Source organism: Osmerus mordax, chromosome 18, assembly GCF_038355195.1.
Source record: "Osmerus mordax isolate fOsmMor3 chromosome 18, fOsmMor3.pri, whole genome shotgun sequence".
Classification (NCBI taxonomy): domain Eukaryota; kingdom Metazoa; phylum Chordata; class Actinopteri; order Osmeriformes; family Osmeridae; genus Osmerus; species Osmerus mordax.
Genome location: NC_090067.1, coordinates 10,161,037 through 10,180,880, shown reverse-complemented (window position 1 = coordinate 10,180,880; position 19,844 = coordinate 10,161,037). Strand labels below are relative to the sequence as shown.

Below are 19,844 nucleotides of genomic sequence, written 5' to 3'. Positions count from 1 at the left end.
AGAGAGAATGCACGGAGGGCGGTAGAGTTTGCGTTTCCATCAGCATTGCTGTAAGAAAGCAAATCTAATGCAAAACATAAAGCAATATTTTAAAATCCAGTGTCATTTTTCCAACAATGACAAACTATTGGCAAGTTTCAACTTGGGCCTGCTTATTGTAGACGTGACCAAATCATTTCTTGTTATCTTGTGACATAAAAAAAAATCTAACAAAAATCAAGCATTACCTGAGTTTATTAAGTTATTAACTTAATTTATTAAGTTTAGTCCATTAACTAAATGGACACCTAAAAGCCCATGCGTGTGATTCATATTTACTTAGATATGACTTAATGCCAACATTCATGAGGCTTTAAATGTGTTGCATAATTAGAAGGCTATCCTCACAAAATCCCAAGTGCACGCGCAATGGCACCTTTTAGTTAAGAGATCAATTATATCAGTGAAAGTGAAATTACAAGGCACAGGGCAACCATGCACAGAGGCCGAATAAACCGAAATGAAGGCTCATATTTCTCACCTCACAATTCTCACCAGGGGTCAGCCTTTTTTCTTTTGACCAGAACTATTTGGACATTCAACATAACGTGTAATTGGAGCTTTGCCCATCCAGATTCCTTGGACAAAGTGTTCCGACACTAACATTATTTTTTTATATTAATTTAGCTAGCAGCAAATAAAGTATGCAGAAGATCAAGGATCATTCTAATGCAGTACCAAACGAACGTTGCCCAACATTTGCCTTTGCTAGTCAATCAAGGTTTGCTCAAACTGAGGAATTTTGTGTTTTTCCAATTAATTACTTTCCCATTTCGTTTTACATGGGCCAACAGAAAACAACCAAAAGTATAAACGGAACAAACAAGGCTATTGTCGTTTTGTTTTATGCATAGAAGATGGAGAGACGAATCTGAATTCCAAACATGCGTTTTTGTAAAGGAGCTTTTCAATGTGTCTGAATATTTAAGACACTTGTCTCACACAGGTAGCCCATATCGTGCACTTGAAGCGATAGGCAAATTATAAACAATTTGAGTAGATTTGAATTTAACTTTTACTCCATGTTCTTCATTTTGTAACGCATCTTTGGCACTTTAGACATTAGAATTTTTAGGCTTCGTGTAGGCTACAGGTAGGCTACAGCCTGCGGATTATTAACAAGCATTTGGGAACCGTGTGACAAACAATGATGGCCGTTTAATGCGCGTGTTCCGTTGAGCTTTTGTAACTAAATTAAGTGCATGTTTTAATCTTTCAAATTTTAGGTCTATATCTTGTAAATGAGAATAATTTAGAATAAATTGATGGACTTCGGATGTACAGCGTAAATGGCATTCACTCACTAGAGAATGTAGCCTAAAACGAGACTGCAGCACAAGTTGGTTTATGTCAGTTTTGCAACTGCAAGTTAAACACAAACAACACCTCTAAACATTATTTTGATTGCTTTGAGTCAGAAATATTTCATAAGACAAAGAAATGCATTTCAATCATGTCCATTTGACAGACTTGTGCGTCAAAGTCAAGCCCTTTTTCGATTGTCATTTAACATTTAGCTACACCTACATAAAAAAAAAACATTCAAGAAATAGCAAGACAACAGAATTTGCACAATGTCTGTTATAATGTAGGATATAATGTAGGCAATCTATCATTTTTGCAATGCTATTTGTTTTAGAGTCAAATAAAGAAAAAATAGAAAGAAAGAATAGGCCTGTAAGTTTAGTTTTTTAATCCAAAATATATTATTATCATGGGTCTGAAAATAATAACAAGTGCTATAGTCAACAGAACTAGACTTATTTCCAAAATGTAGAGGCTATATGATCTTTGTGTCGTCAAACATTTACCAAATGAATGTACTATGACTTCGCAAGAACATATTTGACATTAGGTAGATGTAGGCCTAATTACATACACCTAGATCTAAATAATTGGTTAATTTGTTGTAACTTTTACTCACATTAACCAACTGTAGATTAATATATTTCAAAATATTTTAAATACTGAGTTTTTACAGAATCTCAACATCTTGTAACGGTCGTTTGCAATGTTATCAGGAGAGACATCAGTAGGTAGTCTATATGTCTATGTTTTGGGTCGATAGGGGTGTGTTGCGCGATCTTTTGGTGAGTGCAAACCATGCGTTACTGTGAATACTAGTTGATTGTCAGTCTTAGGTTTTCGTTTAAAGGGTTATGCTGCCACCGTGTGGTAAAGGTGTGTAGCTGATTGTAGAAAATACGTTCGATATTTATCTTTTATAACGTCGGCTACTACTGTTTTCATTAGGTCTTGCAAAGCAGCCAATTTTAAATTGTGTACCTACCACCAACACAAGGGTCCAATTTAGCTTTTACCGTGCACATAGCTAAAATGATGATATGCCTGGAATTTTGAGTTGTTTGTCATCTTTATTGATTTCACCTGTTCCAACTGACTTGATGGATAGGCCTACATTGACTTAGATTCCTTATTGTTTCTTTGTCTAGCGCTCAAAAACATAAACCATTAGGCTACTTACAGACGAACCCCCTCCCCCCAACATACACACACACACACCAGATCAAGAAAAACGACATCACACTCATACACTCTGACATTAGCTCAAGCATACAACGGCAAGGATAACCAGGTTTATTATTTTCTCAAAACTTCATGTCTGGATGTATAATCATTTCCTAAGCCTTTGAATGACCTCACATTCTTCTTTCAGCAAATCTAGTTGAGTTGGTTGTTGTGGCTAAAGTGGAGATATGTTGCAATAAATGAGCTTGTGCTTGATGAAATAGGCCTACTATAATGGAGTTGAATGAAAATAATGACAATACACAACAATTAAGCACATGTGCATTATTCATAGGCTATGGCCTATATATTTCCTGTTTTTCATATTGTCGAATGAGGTGAGTTGTGGATAGGAGTTTTTGTTTTTACCATCACCATGGTGACAGTGTGTTGCCAAGCAGCAGTCAGGGTGTGATGGCCCTTCAGAGCACACTAAACGCTAAAGGGCTGTCCGCCTACACACACCTCTCAGCTGAACAACACACCTTCGTACCAGTAGTTGTGGGTTTGTATGTGTTGAACAAAAAATGCTTACAATGTGATTTAATCTGTAATAAACCAGTAACACTGTGGCAGGGCAAGTAGGCTATATCTTCCCATTAGACCCTGTACACTTGTTCGAGAACAAGCACACATTTAACATGTATACATCTGTAGAGGCGATAAAATACTTTACAAATAAGATTAATAAGTCAACAAATATAAATATATTATTTATAGTCTATAACTCAGACTTGAACTTATTGGCATTTGTTTTTTAGTTCAGCTACACAAAGCTAGATGTTAGTTTACTGGGTCCCATCGGCTTACGAAGCATATCTCTTGTACCTTTAAGCTTCTTACATAAAAGAGAAAACATATTGAGTAATCTTCTATTCGCCATTTCCTGGTTGAGCTCTCTCTCTCTAGATCGCTCTCCCCTTGTCACTGTCTATCTAATTCCTCCACACCCAATCAATCAGTCTGAATGTATCATGTCTCATGGAATTGTAGGCCTACCAAGCATGTTTTTGTGTGGTGTTGGGTGTATTGAGACTGCAGAGATCGTGTGAAAATGTTTTCCATTTATTTTCAGTTGTTGTTTTCTTATAGTAGGCCTATGTAGTATATATTTATAGTATATAGGAACATAGTATATAGCTATATCCTATAGCTATAGGAACATTGTATACAGTATACTACATACATGTAGGCCTATAGCCTATCCTACTTATCCGACTTGACTTGTTGGGGTTTGACCTGTTTTTGACCTTGGCTAAAACGTAAGGTCCAATATGTTTGTTGTTGTGCAATAAATAATCCATTCATTTGTATCTTACATTTCAAAATACGAGATTTAGGCAGCCTGACTTTTTATTGAGGAATTGCTGACTGGACCTGTCTGGTATCACAATACCATTAGGTCAGGGCAGCCATCAACCTGTGGCAAAAGAAGACCAGGAACCAGAACACACTGTCTAAAACATAACTAATTTCCTAACCATGGTAATCATTGTACTGCAATCGTTCATCTGGAATCAGGTTCTTTTAAAGAGTATAGGCACCCTCCTTTATTTGTATTTCCTGTCACGTTAGACAACTGTTAACGTACACGGTGAAATGTGACCTGTGTGCTGACCATGAGTTAACACAACAAATAACGGTTCTTGCTGGGCTGGTCCTACATTGTAGGCCACGGTGACATTTTCTGCACATGCAAAATCATGTTAAAGGTAAATAACGAGGCGGAGGGACACAAACATTATAGAAGAACATGGCCGTCACCTCCGTCATGTCCTCTCCTTCAGATCCTTCCCATTTACAGTAACTTATCCTATGATTGGCTTGGTATGTGCAGTATTGGCTTCGTATTGGCCCATGACAGGTCAATCATGAACTGGTGGCAATGACGTAGCTAGGCTGTGCTACACTGGTTAGGCTACACTGTATCGTTTGGCAGAATAGAATAGTTATATCTTTACTAAACGGAATGGAATAAGGGATTTATGTAAATAGTAACGACGCTTGTGATTATTGAAAATCTTAAAATATACCGTTAAATAACACAATTCTTCTGCTTCTTTACACTATAATCATTCAGGGTAAGTGTACTTGTACATTTCCTTCCTGCGTTTTTTCTCTCTCGCAGTACAAGTGATTGCTGTATTGTTTAAATCAAGCAAATTCAACTACCCATGCATTATTATATTGATTCATTATCTATCAAATATAATTTACGGTTTTTGTACATATCAATCCTTGCTTGCTCTCTCGTTCGCACCGTCTTGGGGTTCTCTGGTGTATCCTATTTTGTTGGAAGTTGAGGCTTATAAACAGGTAATGGCTGTCGGTCGACTTAGAGATTGTGAAAATGGTAATAGAACACTTTGTTTTACTGACAAATGATTGTTAAAATCTTTTTAAAAATTCCATAAGTGTAGCCAAAACAGAAAAACAATTTTGAAGATTGAGCTCTGCTTACGTTTTTGGAGTGATGGCAACTACCAAAATAAGAGCTGTCAAAATGATGCTAACCGCGAGCTGACACGGAGGATTCGTCGCTGGGTGTCGGTCCCTGAATGGCTTCTTCTCGTGGTCTGTAAAATATAGGCTCTTTACCTTGAAATCATGTTATAGGCTTGTTGTTCAGTCTTAATTGCCAAATTTCTTTCCTATCTATCTACCCATCTTCAGCTGAGCTGTCAGTCAGTGACAAAATTAGACAGGTAGGGACTAATGGAAAATTAATCTAAAAAGTTTATACATACCTAAATGATAGAAAAGGACTGACGTCTAGTGTGATGGGGCTCTATATGCTGCACATATTGTCTTATCTGTTTTTATTACTTTTGGAGATAATATTTGAAGGTCTTTACAAAGTCTAGGCCTTCATGTTAACTTATCAGTGCAAGACATGGCATATAGGCTACATACATACATACTAGTCCAGTTTTCAGAGATTCTATAAAACCGAAATGCTCCCATCACACGTTTTTCCAGTAAAATACAAAATACCTTTGGACAGGTTTGGGCTTGTAGTAAATTGTTTTAGCCATTTGTCATATTTGTTACAGTCAGTAACAGCCCTGTACAGCCCTGGGAAATAGATTTTTGGATTGTCAGCAAAAACTGTCGCAATTAAAGGAAACCTTCAAATGAACTACAATCAATGCTTTCTAATATAGGTGTGTATCATATTTCTGCAGAACCACCTTTAACTCCCCTTCGTTATTTTGTTGGATTGTCTCAGGATTGACAATCAATAATGGAATGTGATTGATTTGAGTCTATAGGCCAGATCTCAAAACTGTGATCACTGTTTGCTACTCCTTCTGTTCTAACTCATTAGATAGTTCCTAGCAAAAAGGGATTAGACTTTTAGAAAAAAGACAGAAGAGTAATGCAACTCCATCCCTCAGCAGGCAGGACATCTTTTCCACTTCATGTGCTTGATCTTCATATCAGGACTTGCCACATTCATTGACCAATAATCACCACCATAATCCACTAAAGGTCACTGCCACTACAAAATAGTTCAAAACAGACAGACCCGGGGCCATTATTGCACTCTCCCTACCCCACATTAGAGGTATTTGATCAATCCTGAATTATAAACACAGTTAGCAAATGATTTGTGGGAATTTAAGGAAAGCTTAATTTTACCTATAGCTGATGGATTTGATCTATAGCTGTATTTTAATGACATTGATGAAATCATAAAATCCCAAACCTTTCATGAATGTCTCTGGAACTGAGATTGAGTTTAAAGGATGCCCCTACAAATATTTGCATCACTGTGTGTCACATAGTGAGGTGGTTTTGGTAGAGCTCAGCATGAGTCAAGCTATGTCCACATTATCTAGCCTGCTGTCTGATCAGTCCTCCAGCAAGGTCCTAATTGAGCCATCAGCGCCTGTAGAGGAAGAAGGAGGATGGACTCAATTATAGTAATGAGGGCTAGCAATACAGAGGGCAGGAGAGAATGCTGGACACAAGCATCACCGAGAAGACTTGTTCCAGCCAATCGCCACTTGATCCATATGCCTAAAGTCTAACCTGTCCACAAAATCAAGTTCCTACTAAAATGATCTTATTTGCATATTGCCACGTGTCTAGCTGCTTAATTCCTGATTATGTATTCAAAAGACAGTTCCCAATCTAATTTTTAGAAGAGTGGTAATGAAGAGTTTTTTTAAGTGATCACTTGTAGTAGACAGAAAAAAAATCTGTCAAATCAACTTTAATGCCCACCCAAGTCCTTTGCTTCCCTCAATAGAAGCCCATTGGCTTTAAAAGCCAGATTAAGTGCTAATCTGAGCATATTTAATGTTTGATAATGGACATTATCACAGGGAATGAACCTCAGGGTGCTTCTGATTCTCAGAGATGTCACAGATTGTTAACTGACAGTGACCTACATAAGCAATACCCGCCAATTCTTACAGTGCTTTACAGACTTGAAGAAATGTTTACCCTACGCGAGTGGATAATTTTAGTTCTTCATGAGTCATGACTATGGTATGTTGCAGTTTTTTTAGGTAAAGGTGTCTAATGCACCATCAGTATTTCTGTGTTTTGGAATGCACCCATGTCTTAATAACAGAAAGCAATGCATCCCTATGGTTCTTGATCAATTATTTATTGTACTATACTTCTTCATACCATTCCATTCTGTCAGTTGTAATCAGCTGTAATGATGTGCCTTTCACTCTGTAATCCAACTTTACAAATATTCCAGTCACTCAGTCTGTCTGTGTTTTCCATTGATGCCCTGTAACAGTAACATTGTGTGAATGTGTGTTGGAGTGTGTCCCAATATGTTCTGCTCAATTTTGGGGGGATTCCTGTGTGGACTTGCCCTCACTATCCAGCACCCGTTGATGCCAAAAGAAGGCATTTTGTGGGTGAGAAGGGCTGTACCAACAGCTACAGAAATGAGTTTGCATATTTTCCATCTGGCCTCACAATGATCCCACAGAAAAGCGGGGACTTGAAAGAGGAAACGCTACAACATTTACATAATAGCCACAAAGCTGTGTTCATGGGAAGATATGAGTGTGGTGTTATTGGATGGCTTGTGGCATAGCTGGAGAGTTTTACGGCTGTAATGCCAACAGTATTTCCTTGCTTTGCAGTTGTACACTACATGGGATGATGAAATAGGACTGAATGAATAATTAAAGTAAAGAACATGGTGCCACCAAAACAGCCAGATGAAGAACTCCAAATTGCCCATTAGATTTGTGAACAAGTATCCAAGATAGTAAAGCTCCTAGCGTATGAGTGTTTGTGGACAGCTGTAAGACTGAGATGGGAAGGGGGTTAAACATAAGGTATGGTACCAACTGTTCTAGCATGTGGGTAAGCTTTGTAAAGGGGGAGGTAGTAGGACACATGTAAGGGTCACAGGTGGGCTCTGATTAGAGGTTAGCTACAGTCTCTGGGCAGATTAAGCCTGAATCATGTAGAGTCATTGGCTATTCCACTGAAGGTTTTCACTACAGCTGAGCACAGCAATATTACATGGCCTACATAAAACTTGTTGAAAATACATAAGTGCTTGGTTGAATGTCAAACAATGGGTCTGCTTCTGCGAAGAGGACAGACAAACATGTTGAGATGGGGACCTAAACCCTACCCTTTAGCTGAAATGGTCTTGTGACAGGAAAAGACCTGTGTTTGGAGTGGATGGGTCGTGTGAGGTAACTCTGCCTTGGGGCTCACTCTCTCTGTGAGTCTGCGGTGAAATATTCCAAACGGAAATGAAGCGGCGATGGAGCGAGTGAACACATTGTGTGTGGAAGGTGAAAAGGAATGAGATTTGTTCCAGATCCTGTGGCTTTGGCAGGAAGTGGCGGAGGTTGGAGGGGAAACGGTGTGTTAGAGTGAGAATGGCGGGCTGCCATGGAAACCAACAATATTACGAGTGTCTTCTACAACATTGGAGGAAAATTGGCCTCCTAAAATGTAGAAGATTATTTAACACTAGAATTACCTTTATGCCATTCTGTTATCATGTGTCTCCACTCAACTGTTGCATGGCACATTTTTCCATGGGGAGAAAGTGACTCAAGTGAAATAATCCATCACTGCTTTATCTACTGCATGTCACTCGGTCACCTCCTTCACAACTAAAAATCTGGTTAGGAGATATGCTAATATGCTAGTGCCCACTCTGGGGGAAAAAACACATTTGTCTGAGATAGCAGGGAGTGCAATCACAAACCCCTGAAGGAAGAAATGTGTGTTGTGAGAACAAATATATTTTTAGTCGCTTATCACAGCGACCAAGGCTTTCTATGACGTTCTTGTGCATGGGAATTCCCTCCCAGATAGCTAGCTAGTTTGCTAACTGTCAGTCACATGATTGTCCACTGCCTAGCTCTATAGATGGAATGGGAAAAGCTAGATTAGCAACAGTTAGCATGCCTTCTGTTTTAGTGGAACATAGGCAACATACACCTATTCCCAGTTTTTTGACCCATGTTGACCTGAACATGTGTGTGTGTGACAGTGAGTGTATGTAAGCTACACTTTATTCTGCTCAAACAGGTCTAAACACCTTACTATGCTGACATGCTATTGTACTGAATGCAGAACAGATTCTGACACAGTTTTGTGTCGCCATCCCCATGTCTGTAAAATGTCTACATTTCTTCTGTGAATCACACAAGTAATAACCATAGGATTCTGCTCTGTTTTATTTTAGGAGTGAAAGATTCCTTACGGACAACAGTCATTTGGAAGCGGCCACCTTTGCCTCCCCTAACCACACGATGAATTAAGGATACTACCAGTCCTGCCATCTGCATCCCTGCAACGCTGAAAGGGAGAAAGTAACCCCTCTGCCCTTTCATAGTAGACCCCGGGCAGAGGAGTACTTGACTTTGCAAGTGTTTTTTGACGCTGGTGTGCGTGTGTTCATGAGTGTGTTTGTGGCCCAGAAAAAGCGAGTAGGCTACACTCCACCTCTCTACTGCTGAGGAGAAGGCACTGTCCTGTTGTATTGGACCCGCTGTCCAGCGCCACCGCCAGCCATTATGGGGAGGAAAAAGATTCAGATCCAGAGGATCACAGATGAGAGGAACAAACAGGTGAGGTGTCTGACACTGCGTCTCCGTAATGTGTGTGTGTGTTTGTGGGGGGAAGGGGCACAAGCAGGGCCGTTTGTGTGTCACAGCCTACTAAGGACCATCTGACACCACAGGACAGGTTCCAATATTGCCACCTGTTATCTAGGGAGTTGAGTTCCCCAAACGTGTTCCGAAAAGGTCACAAAGAAGGAAGATCAAACTGAAAGGAGAGTGTTGGTTTGCATTCAGTTTGTCTGATCACAAAATGGGACTGTGTGTGTTTTCCTACTAGAGACTGTCAAAACACAAAGTCAAAACACAAAGTCAAGCGCTCATCATATTGTGCATGAGTGATTTCTATTCGCAGGTGTGAATTACATGTGTTCCATTTTTAAAGAGTGACCAGGCCAAGCAAGCACACACAGTTCAAACCAACATGGAGTCAGTTTGATCACCCTCAGCTCTCAGGACAGCTGCTCCAGATAAATCAATCCTCCCATAGCAGCTGCAAGGCAATGGATGCTGCCATAGCTATCCAGGACAGACAGTTACTGATCTGTGTGTGTGTGTGTGTGTGCACTGACATGCTTGTGTATGGAGAAACGATTCATAGGTTTTCACTGTGGGTGACCTGGGTGTTTAGTTGTTTTGTGTAATCACCCACGGGTGGGGTAGGATTGGGGGTGGAGGTGCCATGCCTTGTTTTTTGTGGCCGGATATTGAGAGTCCTTATCAGTTTTAACAGTATGCTAATTATCTCATTTTCATCTTCTGGGGTCTAACCATCTAGGCATTGAAAGGAAGGCAGAGAAGAATGAAGCATTGTTGTTAAAGAAAGGGGTTAGGTTAAATAAACACAAAAAACACTTTAGGTTAAACTGTTCAAATGTTCTGGTCTCGTCACAAAACGATTCACACACAGCTTAGCCAACGGATATGTGGTTCCAATGACAGTTTCGCCTCGACATTCATCTTCAAACCCTCCATTACTTATGATCTCATCCACCCCCTCTCACCATGGCGTAGGTGACGTTTACGAAGAGGAAGTTTGGTCTCATGAAGAAGGCCTATGAGCTGAGTGTGCTGTGTGACTGTGAGATCGCCCTCATCATCTTCAACCACTCCAACAAGCTGTTCCAGTATGCCAGCACCGACATGGACAAAGTCTTGCTCAAATACACAGAGTACAACGAGCCCCATGAGAGCAGAACCAATGCAGACATCATTGAGGTAAAGGACTGTCTTTTATTTCTGTATTTTTATTATTGACCCATTTGATTATTATTTCTATGGGTCATGTGCTTGTCAATAAACCCCAGCGATATGTCGGATACTTTTGGATGCCAAAAAAGCTGCCTGCCCGAAACAAACAGCCAGTTGTCCTCGAGGAAGTGAATGAGATGCCTTCTTCAGCCATTCAGTTCTGTTTGTTCTTCTATTGCCTAGTGTAGCATAGTGAGGTACTAGACTTACAGTTCCAGTAAGAGATTTCTTGAAGTTTTCACTCACTTCTCCATACCAATTTTCTAATGAATATGCTTCCATGTATTTAGACATTGCGAAAGAAAGGCTTCAATGGTTGTGACAGCCCTGAGCCTGATGGAGAGGACTCCATTGACCAAAGCCCCTTGAATGATGACAAATACCGCAAAAACACAGAAGATCTGGACATCCTGTTCAAACGCTATGGTGTAAGTGCCCCCTCCCTGCTACCAAGTAGCGAGAAGCCTCGAAATTGACATAACTTTCACTTGTTTGTCTCTTAATATGTATTAATAGAATGATAGCCTAACTGTTTGAGAAAAATAAAGCCACTGCAGACTTTTGTGACAGTGGTGCATTGTTTCATACTTAGTCACAATAATTGAGCTCTGCAATCTTAAAGCCTGTGTGTTTATTGGGAAATAAGGGAGCTGGAAGATGTGGTAAGGTCTAAACTTTCTCTCTCATTCCTCCCTACTCTAGCAGACAGCTGCCCAGCCCCCCACGTTTTCCATGCCAGTCACAGTTCAGGCCACCAATCAGAACACCGTGCAGTTCAGTAACCCCGGTAATGCCCTGGTAACCACCTCTTACGTCACATCCTCATCTCTCTCCGATCCCCACCTCTTGTCACCACAGCAACCAGCTCTGCAGAGAAACACGGTGTCTCCTGGGTTGCCACAGCGACCGGCAAGTGCAGGTGAGTGAGAGAATGGATTGCATTCCACTGTACATGTGGAGGAAATTAGGTCATCCGTCTTGTCCCCACAAAGCCATAAGTAGCAAATCATTAAACTATTGACTAGTGGCCGGGGTAGTAATGGTCCTTTTCTTGTTTGTGTTTTTTATCCTTTTGAACAGGAGCACTTCTCGGAGGCGACAACTCAAATGGAGGATGTCCAAGTCCAGTCCGTGAGTACTAACTGTCACACTGTACACTGAATATACTCACTAAACACTCAACCACCCTACAATTAAGGCACAGTAAGAGCAAATAATGGTTCCATCTTGAGTTTGGATCTCTTCGTTCACTCCCCGACTTCTCAAGTACCATTCCACCATAACTGTGACTGACCCAGATCTGTCACATGTCACAATGTCAGTGGGCATGCCTGGTATCCCCTGAACATATATTGGAGAGACCACAGCAATGTGGGAGAGAGGGAGACCCAGAAGGGTCAGGTATCACTCCCCCCCACCCAACCCTACCCTTCTGGAGGTCTTGACCTAGAAACATTTTGTTATACAATTTATCTGTATGGGAAATGGCTTCCTAGATAGATATTCTATATATCAATTTCTTTATTTCCATATTAAACCGGGCTTCCTCAATCACTGGTAAATCACCTGTGTGTGTTTCTTATCAATTCTGTTTAATTTGCCTCATATTTATGTATTTATTTATTTGTTAATACCTCCAGCTAATGGATACATTAGTGCCAGGGCATCTCCAGGCCTCCTATCTGTTTCCAATGGCAACAGCCTGGGGAAAGTAGGTCCAGCCAAGTCTCCGCCCCCGCCGCCCAGCCCCCAGATGGTCAACAGCCGCAAGCCAGACCTCCGGGTCATCACCTCGCAGAGTGGAAAGAGTCTAATGCAGATGCAGATGGTGAGCTAAAGCAGGCCAAACTAGGCCATATAAAACCAAATACTTTCTAATAACTTTCATGGATGTGAATTGTGTGCAAAGAATGAGATGTGAGTATTTGCTCTTTGCTCCTTTTTTTTTGCTAAACTGATCATACCTGAGTGTGTGTGTGTAAATGTACATGGCCAGTGTACACGCACACCATCCTTAAATTGAAGGCCAACAGACGTTTATTGGGTCGATGAACAGACCAGAGTTGTAATTGTTTGCGCTCACGCCCCTTGCAGACAGAGGATGAGCTGGAGTTGGTGACTGAGGTGACGACCCATCCCACACGTCACTCGCATGTGTTGGTGACCATGGACTCATTAACATGGTCACAGTATCATTCAAGCCTGACTATAGATGGTCCCTTTGTTTTGATATCGATCCTGTGTGGTCCAGTGTGGCATGTGCTGGTCTAGTCATCAGTCCACGGTAGTCACCCTAATGCATGCGGGGCCAGAATCATGGTTGAACCATTCCAACATGATTGAATGCAGTTGTAATCTGTCACATGATTAGAAGTGCAGTATATGTTTAGCTTATGTATGTATTGAACTGAAACACTCTCTCACCCTGTGAGCTCTGAACCACCCCTAGCCAGACCTAGTGCCTTTGACATGGTATAGATTCCTAAGTAAACATCAAACTATAGTTATAGTGATAATCCCAACTCTTGTCCACTAAGGATATGGGATCAAGGGGTTGTTTACGGAAAGATCCTTACATACAGTAATGCTTGGATGAGAGTTCAGCAACGAGCTGCACTGAAATCATGGTGTCGTTTTTGACCGGGCCACCTACTGTACCTCCCCTTACAATGTTGCTGTCTCACTGTATTGTGACCAACACTTTGCAGTGCATTTCTGCTGATCACAATACATTATTTACATCTCCGACCACCAATGTAGCTTGCAATTAGATTGCCGGACAAAGAACAGCGTATGTGAAAGTTTCACTCATGTTCCACGTTCATGCCTCCTTGATGCATGTTACAAGTTGTCTCATGACAGTACATTCACCTTGGAACGAGCCATCAAAAGTCTTAATCATACACACGGAAGCATGCCAAAGCAACGTTCATTCAAAGGAGACACATACGTTTAATCAACTGTCGCTACTTTGATTCTCTGTAACCATCGACCATTTGTCTTTTTTCCCCCCAGAATGCTCAGAGGCTGGCTGGTGCCCAAGTTGCACAAGCGCTCACCACGCCGGTGGTCTCCGTGGCAACACCCAGTCTGCTGGCACAGGGGCTGCCCTTCTCTGCCATGCCGACAGCTTACAACACAGGTGACCAGGAGCAGATGCTTTCACTGCAAATATACAAATGGAACTCTTCTGGTGTTTTTGAGGAAGCTCAAATTGACAGATTAGATTAGACATGTTTGTTTGTATCTGTTAAGTATGCACCTGTTTGAATAGTGTATTCTTTATTTATTCCCCTTTTTCCTCAGACTATCAATTGACAAGCGCTGATATCACCGCTCTCCATGCTCTTGCGTCACCTAGCGGCCTGCTACCAGCCAACGTGTCCACATGGCAGCAGCAACAGCATCAACAGTCTGTATCGCAGCAACAACAGCAACTCAGTCTGGCTTCACTTAGCAACTTGGTGTAAGTTTTCGACATGGGTTGCCATGACATTCAGTATCACAGTTTGTTTCTAGAACACCAGGATCGCAGTTCCCCGAAGGTTCTTCAGAAGGAGATCATCTGTTGGACCTTGGCTAAAATGAACCAGAGTTTTTACCAAGGATTAACCGTTACAAAACTTTCTTCAAACTATAAATAACTGTTTAACTCAACTGGTCAACACTATGCAGCTGATTCCTTCAGTCCACTAGTGTTCCATGGCATGAATCTATTGTTGAATTTCAAGTCTTTGATCTTTTCCCTGCATGCTCTTTCCTTGTTTGCCTAAACATGCACTGTCAGAGTGCAGGGGAAAAGACCCCAAACATCCATTAAAGACTATTGAGATTCAAACTAAATACAAGCAATTCACATCCTGAAGGATAGGTGAATTGGTGTCACATAGCAACATCCCAGTCTCTTCACACCCTAAAACACCATTATCTCCAGCTTTCAGTCGTTCAAGGTCTGTTGGTGGCTTTCCTCAGACGAGCCACCAATGTGCACTGTCCCTCATGACCTGTGCACACAGACCGTCTCTGCTGGAGGGGAGGGGGGAACTTAAGAGGTCGGAAAGCTCAGCTCCGGAAGAGTGTAAAACCAAGTGCCTGACCCCAGCGCAGTGCTATTTGGATGGGGGAGGACACTGTGAAAGCCTTGTAAGTGTGTTCTCTCCTCTTGTCCACAGCATGTGGGGTATGGACAAACAGAGCGGCGAGCTGTCTAGCCAGATCTCCAGTCTAGCAGCCAATTTGAGGTGAATGTGTGTGATGTCCTGCTGTTCTTATTGGTGTGGTGCACCTTCAAGTGGCACGGTTCTTCACTTTACCCGGTTTAACCTCTAATTTCTGACTAGCTATCTGTCATATGGAATCCCTGTGTAGAACTTAGTTTTTGGGAACCTCGATAGATTTATATGCACACACACAAGACACATACATAAATATTATTTGTGTCCTTTACATATACCGTGAGAGGGGAGAATCAATTTATTTGTTATCCATCTCTAACAAGTTGCTATCATTCTTGTGATTTGTTTTTCTGCCCATCTACTGTATGTTTGTGTACACTTGTTTGTGTACATACAGATTAGATGGATTCAAGGACTGGTATATGTGTTCATATACCTTTTTCTTTAACATTGCTCTCATTTCATAAATCTTATTTTCTCAAGTGGTCCAACATTTTCTTTCTCCCTACAGCGTGTCCTCGCCGTCCAACCTGCTCTTGGGTAGAGATGAGTGGTTGGGACGGTACTGTATTACTTCCTGTATCGTTGTGTGTCTGCGCTTTTTGGTTGCCAAGGCATGTCTATGCTGTCTGCATAAAAAATAAATAAAAAAATGCGACTCGCCTACGCCATAGCAGAGTCACTCTCTCATACAGACCATTTCATGCTTGAATTGCTGTTGGGCAGCTATGTGGTGAAATGTGGGAGCTGAGAAAGGAATCAGTAACCTTCTGGGTGGCAAGCCATACCGAAGGCGTCTCGCTTTAGCATCGTCACTCATCTAACCCTAAATAAACCCACCCTTACCCTAAACATATTTGGATGTTATGCTATTGTACCTTATGAGACAAGATTTCTATGAAATATGAGGTGCAACTTAAACCCACTAGTCACATGGAATTTGAGGGTATGCGGATTATGTGGATGATATTATTATTTGGGTGAATGCAAAGTGAAAAACTAGTGGATGGAGTTCGGTATGGCTAGCCAATCAAGGCTTCTAATGCTTGTAGTGTATTGGGTTGTTTGACTGTTAATATGTGTTGCTACGCCATGTTGGTGTCTCAGGTTTTGTGATTTGAAAATCCATTCCAATGTGTCATGTAATCTTTGTATTCAAGTTTTCTATGAACTTCTTTCTCCTTCCTTCCTTCCTTCTTTGTTTTCACACCATGACTGGCCTCCTCTTTCTCTGTCTCACAGGCCCGTGACCCATATACCTCAGAGCACCATGCTAACCGTCAACACCAACTCCAATGTGAGCATCAAGTCTGAGCCTGTGTCGCCTGGCAGAGATCGCAACACCCAGTGTTCTGTTCCCTCCTCCACCTCTTCCTCGTCCGGAGGCGGGGTCCTGACGGCGACGGCCCCACCCCAGTACCCAGGCTCCCTGCTGTGCCTGGAGCCCCCTACTGGCCGCTCTCCCGCAGACAGCATCAGCAGCAACGCCAGCTCTTACGAGGGGAGTGACCGCGATGACCCGGCGGCAGGTGGCGGCGGCGTCTCCACACACGCCGCGGGTAACGCAGGCCCATCGGGTGGAGCCCTCCCCCCTGAGTTTAGCCCCTCAGCTGAGCTCCACAGGGCGCAGAGCGAGGCAGAGCAGGAGGGAGCAAATGTCAAACGCATAAGACTTGACACGTGGGTCACATAAAAGCAGCAATGCCAAACCGTCCTCACCCCTGAAAGCACCAATAACACTGACACCACACGTATAAATACATATAGACACGGACACGTCTCACACCCTCCCACTTATCCCACCTCATTGACACTGCCATTTGTTCACCTCCAGCCCCTCTCGGCCTCCATCTAAACCTATAAATCCACCTACCCGGTCAGTCCCACAGGACTCAGACGCTGAGCCGGAAATGTGCGATTGTTTACTGGTGTTTTTCGAACGAGGTATCTCATTGAATATGAAGAAAACACAATCGGAATGCCGTCTTTTAAATGGTTGTTTAATTTAATTTGATGGTGTGGACAGGTGTGTTAAGAGTGCATATTATCTCCCGAGGTTGATTGCTCATCGATGTTAAGAGCAGATGAAAGTCTTCGCTTGTAGACCGCACAGTCAACAACTTTATGTATTGAATTTGAGCTGCATCTGCATAATTGACAGTATGATCTGTTTTAATCTGTGCTTGGAGTGGACTGGGTTGTAGACTGAGCTTCTCACGGGACTAACTGCCACGTTCACTCAACAGTTCTGCTCTAAAAATGTTTTCAATAAGCACTGTCCGTGAAAAAGCACCTTTTGGGGTGACAACAAGCATGACTCAGCTCAGTTGAAAAGATTGCAAAGAGACCCGGACGGGCTGCGAAGATTTTGCGGTTAGGGCAGACTGAAACTGCGTGCACCAACATCAACATTCAAGCCCAGCCAAAGACTCAGGTAGCACTCCGTCGTCAACTAGCACTCTCATCAAGGCCTAGAACAAGTAGAGACTCATTGCCAGAGTGCCGACATCAACCTCCTCTTGTACTAAAATGCCAAATGCCTCATCACATGCAAAAGGAGCATTGTAGAAACAGAAGATGCTCAAGAACGTGACAAATGAAAATTGACTAACGCCAGGCTTTGAATTAGCTTTCGGTGAGAATGCCTCAAGTCATAGTTTTATAATTTTTTTCCAATTTGGAAGGAATTTGCCCCCAATGATAATTGAAATCAGAAAACGCATAATGGTTTTTACTCTTAGAGACCGTAGTTTATGACATAGGTTTCTCTGGTTAGGGAAGTGTTTGGTCTTTTCAGTGATGCATTATAGATTTGAAGGTTGAGACTGTTGATGATTGTTCATAAGTAACAATTCAAATTTTTTAATGAAACACCCTATCATACAAAAGCTTTGATGTTCTCTTAGCTCTGTTTAGCACTTGTATGTGTTCCAGAAGAGCCGCTACAGCAGAATACAAGAACACACAGTATTCTAGACATTCTATATTCTATATTTCTACCGCCTCAGTCGGCAGCAAAGCAATTGGCTCCCTAGTGAGGACGATAAGTGTACATATGAATATATTTGCATAAACTTTGGTAGGTATCCCTAAAACAAGCAATGTGTTCATTCTCAGTGAATCTGTTTGCGTATGAGTGTAATTTGATATGTTCAAGCTACAATGCAAGAGCCCTGCAGCACTAGGTGGTGAGTCACCTTGTTTAGTAACCTATTTAATGCTAGTGTTGATGGTGTGCACTTTTTTGTCTCTCATTTATTCTTTAGAGGCCTGTTGTGATGTCATAATGTTATTTTGCCACATACACTGAACCCAATCCCACAATAAGATGAAAATGGTGGACACAACTTGAATTATTTACGTAGATAGTTGGACTAATTAACTACATTTTGTTGTAGGTCTGAATTTCATAATTCTGTGAGGTCAGATCAGTAAGGATACACTTGAAACTTCAGTACTGCATACATTATAAAATTATGTTTAAGCAAAACATTTCATCTGTAAAATTAGTTGCCACCTATATAAGTTTTAATCTTTTAAAATGTTCAAATGTGAATCCCAAATTCTGAGTGTCATTTTGAACAGACACCTGGAAATAACTGATTTAATATCAGTGCCTGACATGGGAATTCCAGGGTTCGCTGTGTGTGGCCAACCAGGAGTTGAACTAGTGGCTGCATTAACTATGAATGTGCAGATCACAGTGGGATGTACAGTGTGAGGCTGGCATGATTGCTCTGTATTACACCAAGAATCACTTAGTTTCTACACAAGTTTTGCTCTGACAGCTTTGTGGCACAAAACAGGTCATTTATAGGCAATTTAAAGTGACACCACCTAGATTGGCTTTAACATTGTTAATGTACAAATAGCTTTCTCTTTCCAATCTAGCAATGTAGTCTCAAGACAATCTATGAGCAATGAAATATCCACGACCCTGTTTTTTGTGTACGATGTTTTTATTTTAACTCACTATTTTTCAAGTGTTTATTTGTGCTGGTAAAAGTTCATTGTCTATTATTACTAGTAATAATAATATTATTATTATTATTATGGAGCTCTTATTTTTCTGCTATTTTGTGTAGAATAGCCAACCTTTTTTATGTAATCTACCTTATTGTATACAGACTGGTTTCCTTCTATGATACAACTAAAATTGCACGATCAGTCATTGTGGTATTAGCAAAAGCAATGAAGGAAAATACCCGTTTAATGCTGCAATTTAAATTAAGACAGAATATATTTATAAAATGTGGGAAACTGAAATTTTTAATTTGAAAATAAACATGCATGGGATAAGAAACTTAAAAAGAATCATGTTAATAAACAGTAGAAATAAACAACATGCATCACAAATGAGTAAAATATCTCAGAAGAAATGTAGCATAAATACACAAGATAAAGTATAGGTAATATATTGTGTTCCGCTATGTTCTTTGGGTTTTTGTTGTAAGAAATACTTAATTTGTCGTTTTTGAGAATGATATACATTTTGTGTATATTTTCATATACAAAGTATGCACTGATATGTTAAAATTCTATACCGCTTTTACAAAAAAGTGTTTGTTGTACCAAAGTATCCAAGTCCCTTGAAACCTTATCCTTTTTTTGGCGTATGTTTTACCGTATTTTATATATTAAATAGACAAATTGAGTGAAATAATCTATTGTCATCATTTAAAATGATAAAAAAAAAGCAAAACCCTCTGATGGCTTTATTGAATTTATGACTTCATCAATCTGTTTTATATAGCAGCATACAAAATAAAAATAATTCACAGTCGTA

At 40.9% G+C, this 19,844-nt stretch overlaps 1 protein-coding gene across 7 annotated transcripts; it reads left to right on the top strand.

Annotated features, from left to right (window-relative positions):
- Positions 1–4,461: 4,461 nt before the first annotated feature.
- On the top strand, positions 4,462–19,755 carry LOC136962059 (myocyte-specific enhancer factor 2D homolog). 7 transcript variants are annotated; one of them, XM_067255677.1, is made up of 13 exons: positions 4,462–4,649; positions 9,257–9,641; positions 10,647–10,850; positions 11,174–11,311; positions 11,589–11,802; positions 11,964–12,014; positions 12,524–12,711; positions 12,978–13,007; positions 13,899–14,025; positions 14,190–14,349; positions 15,056–15,124; positions 15,570–15,620; positions 16,301–19,755. In XM_067255677.1, the coding sequence occupies exons 2-13, from the start codon at positions 9,588–9,590 to the stop codon at positions 16,749–16,751; spliced, it is 1,737 nt and encodes a 578-aa protein (XP_067111778.1). In that variant the 5' UTR covers positions 4,462–4,649; positions 9,257–9,587; the 3' UTR covers positions 16,752–19,755. The 7 variants fall into 7 exon arrangements, with proteins under 7 accessions (XP_067111778.1, XP_067111777.1, XP_067111780.1 ...); XM_067255676.1 differs by having other exon boundaries at positions 11,586–11,802; XM_067255679.1 differs by lacking the exon at positions 12,978–13,007.
- Positions 19,756–19,844: the final 89 nt, after the last annotated feature.

Bases quoted from the DNA above. Each gene is read 5' to 3' on its own strand.
- LOC136962059 (XM_067255676.1), top strand. From the start codon at position 9,588: ATGGGGAGGAAAAAGATTCAGATCCAGAGGATCACAGATGAGAGGAAC. The intron at 10,851-11,173 runs GTAAAGGACTGT...CCATGTATTTAG, and splicing joins CCAATGCAGACATCATTGAG to ACATTGCGAAAGAAAGGCTT. The intron at 14,350-15,055 runs GTAAGTTTTCGA...TCTTGTCCACAG, and splicing joins GCTTCACTTAGCAACTTGGT to CATGTGGGGTATGGACAAAC.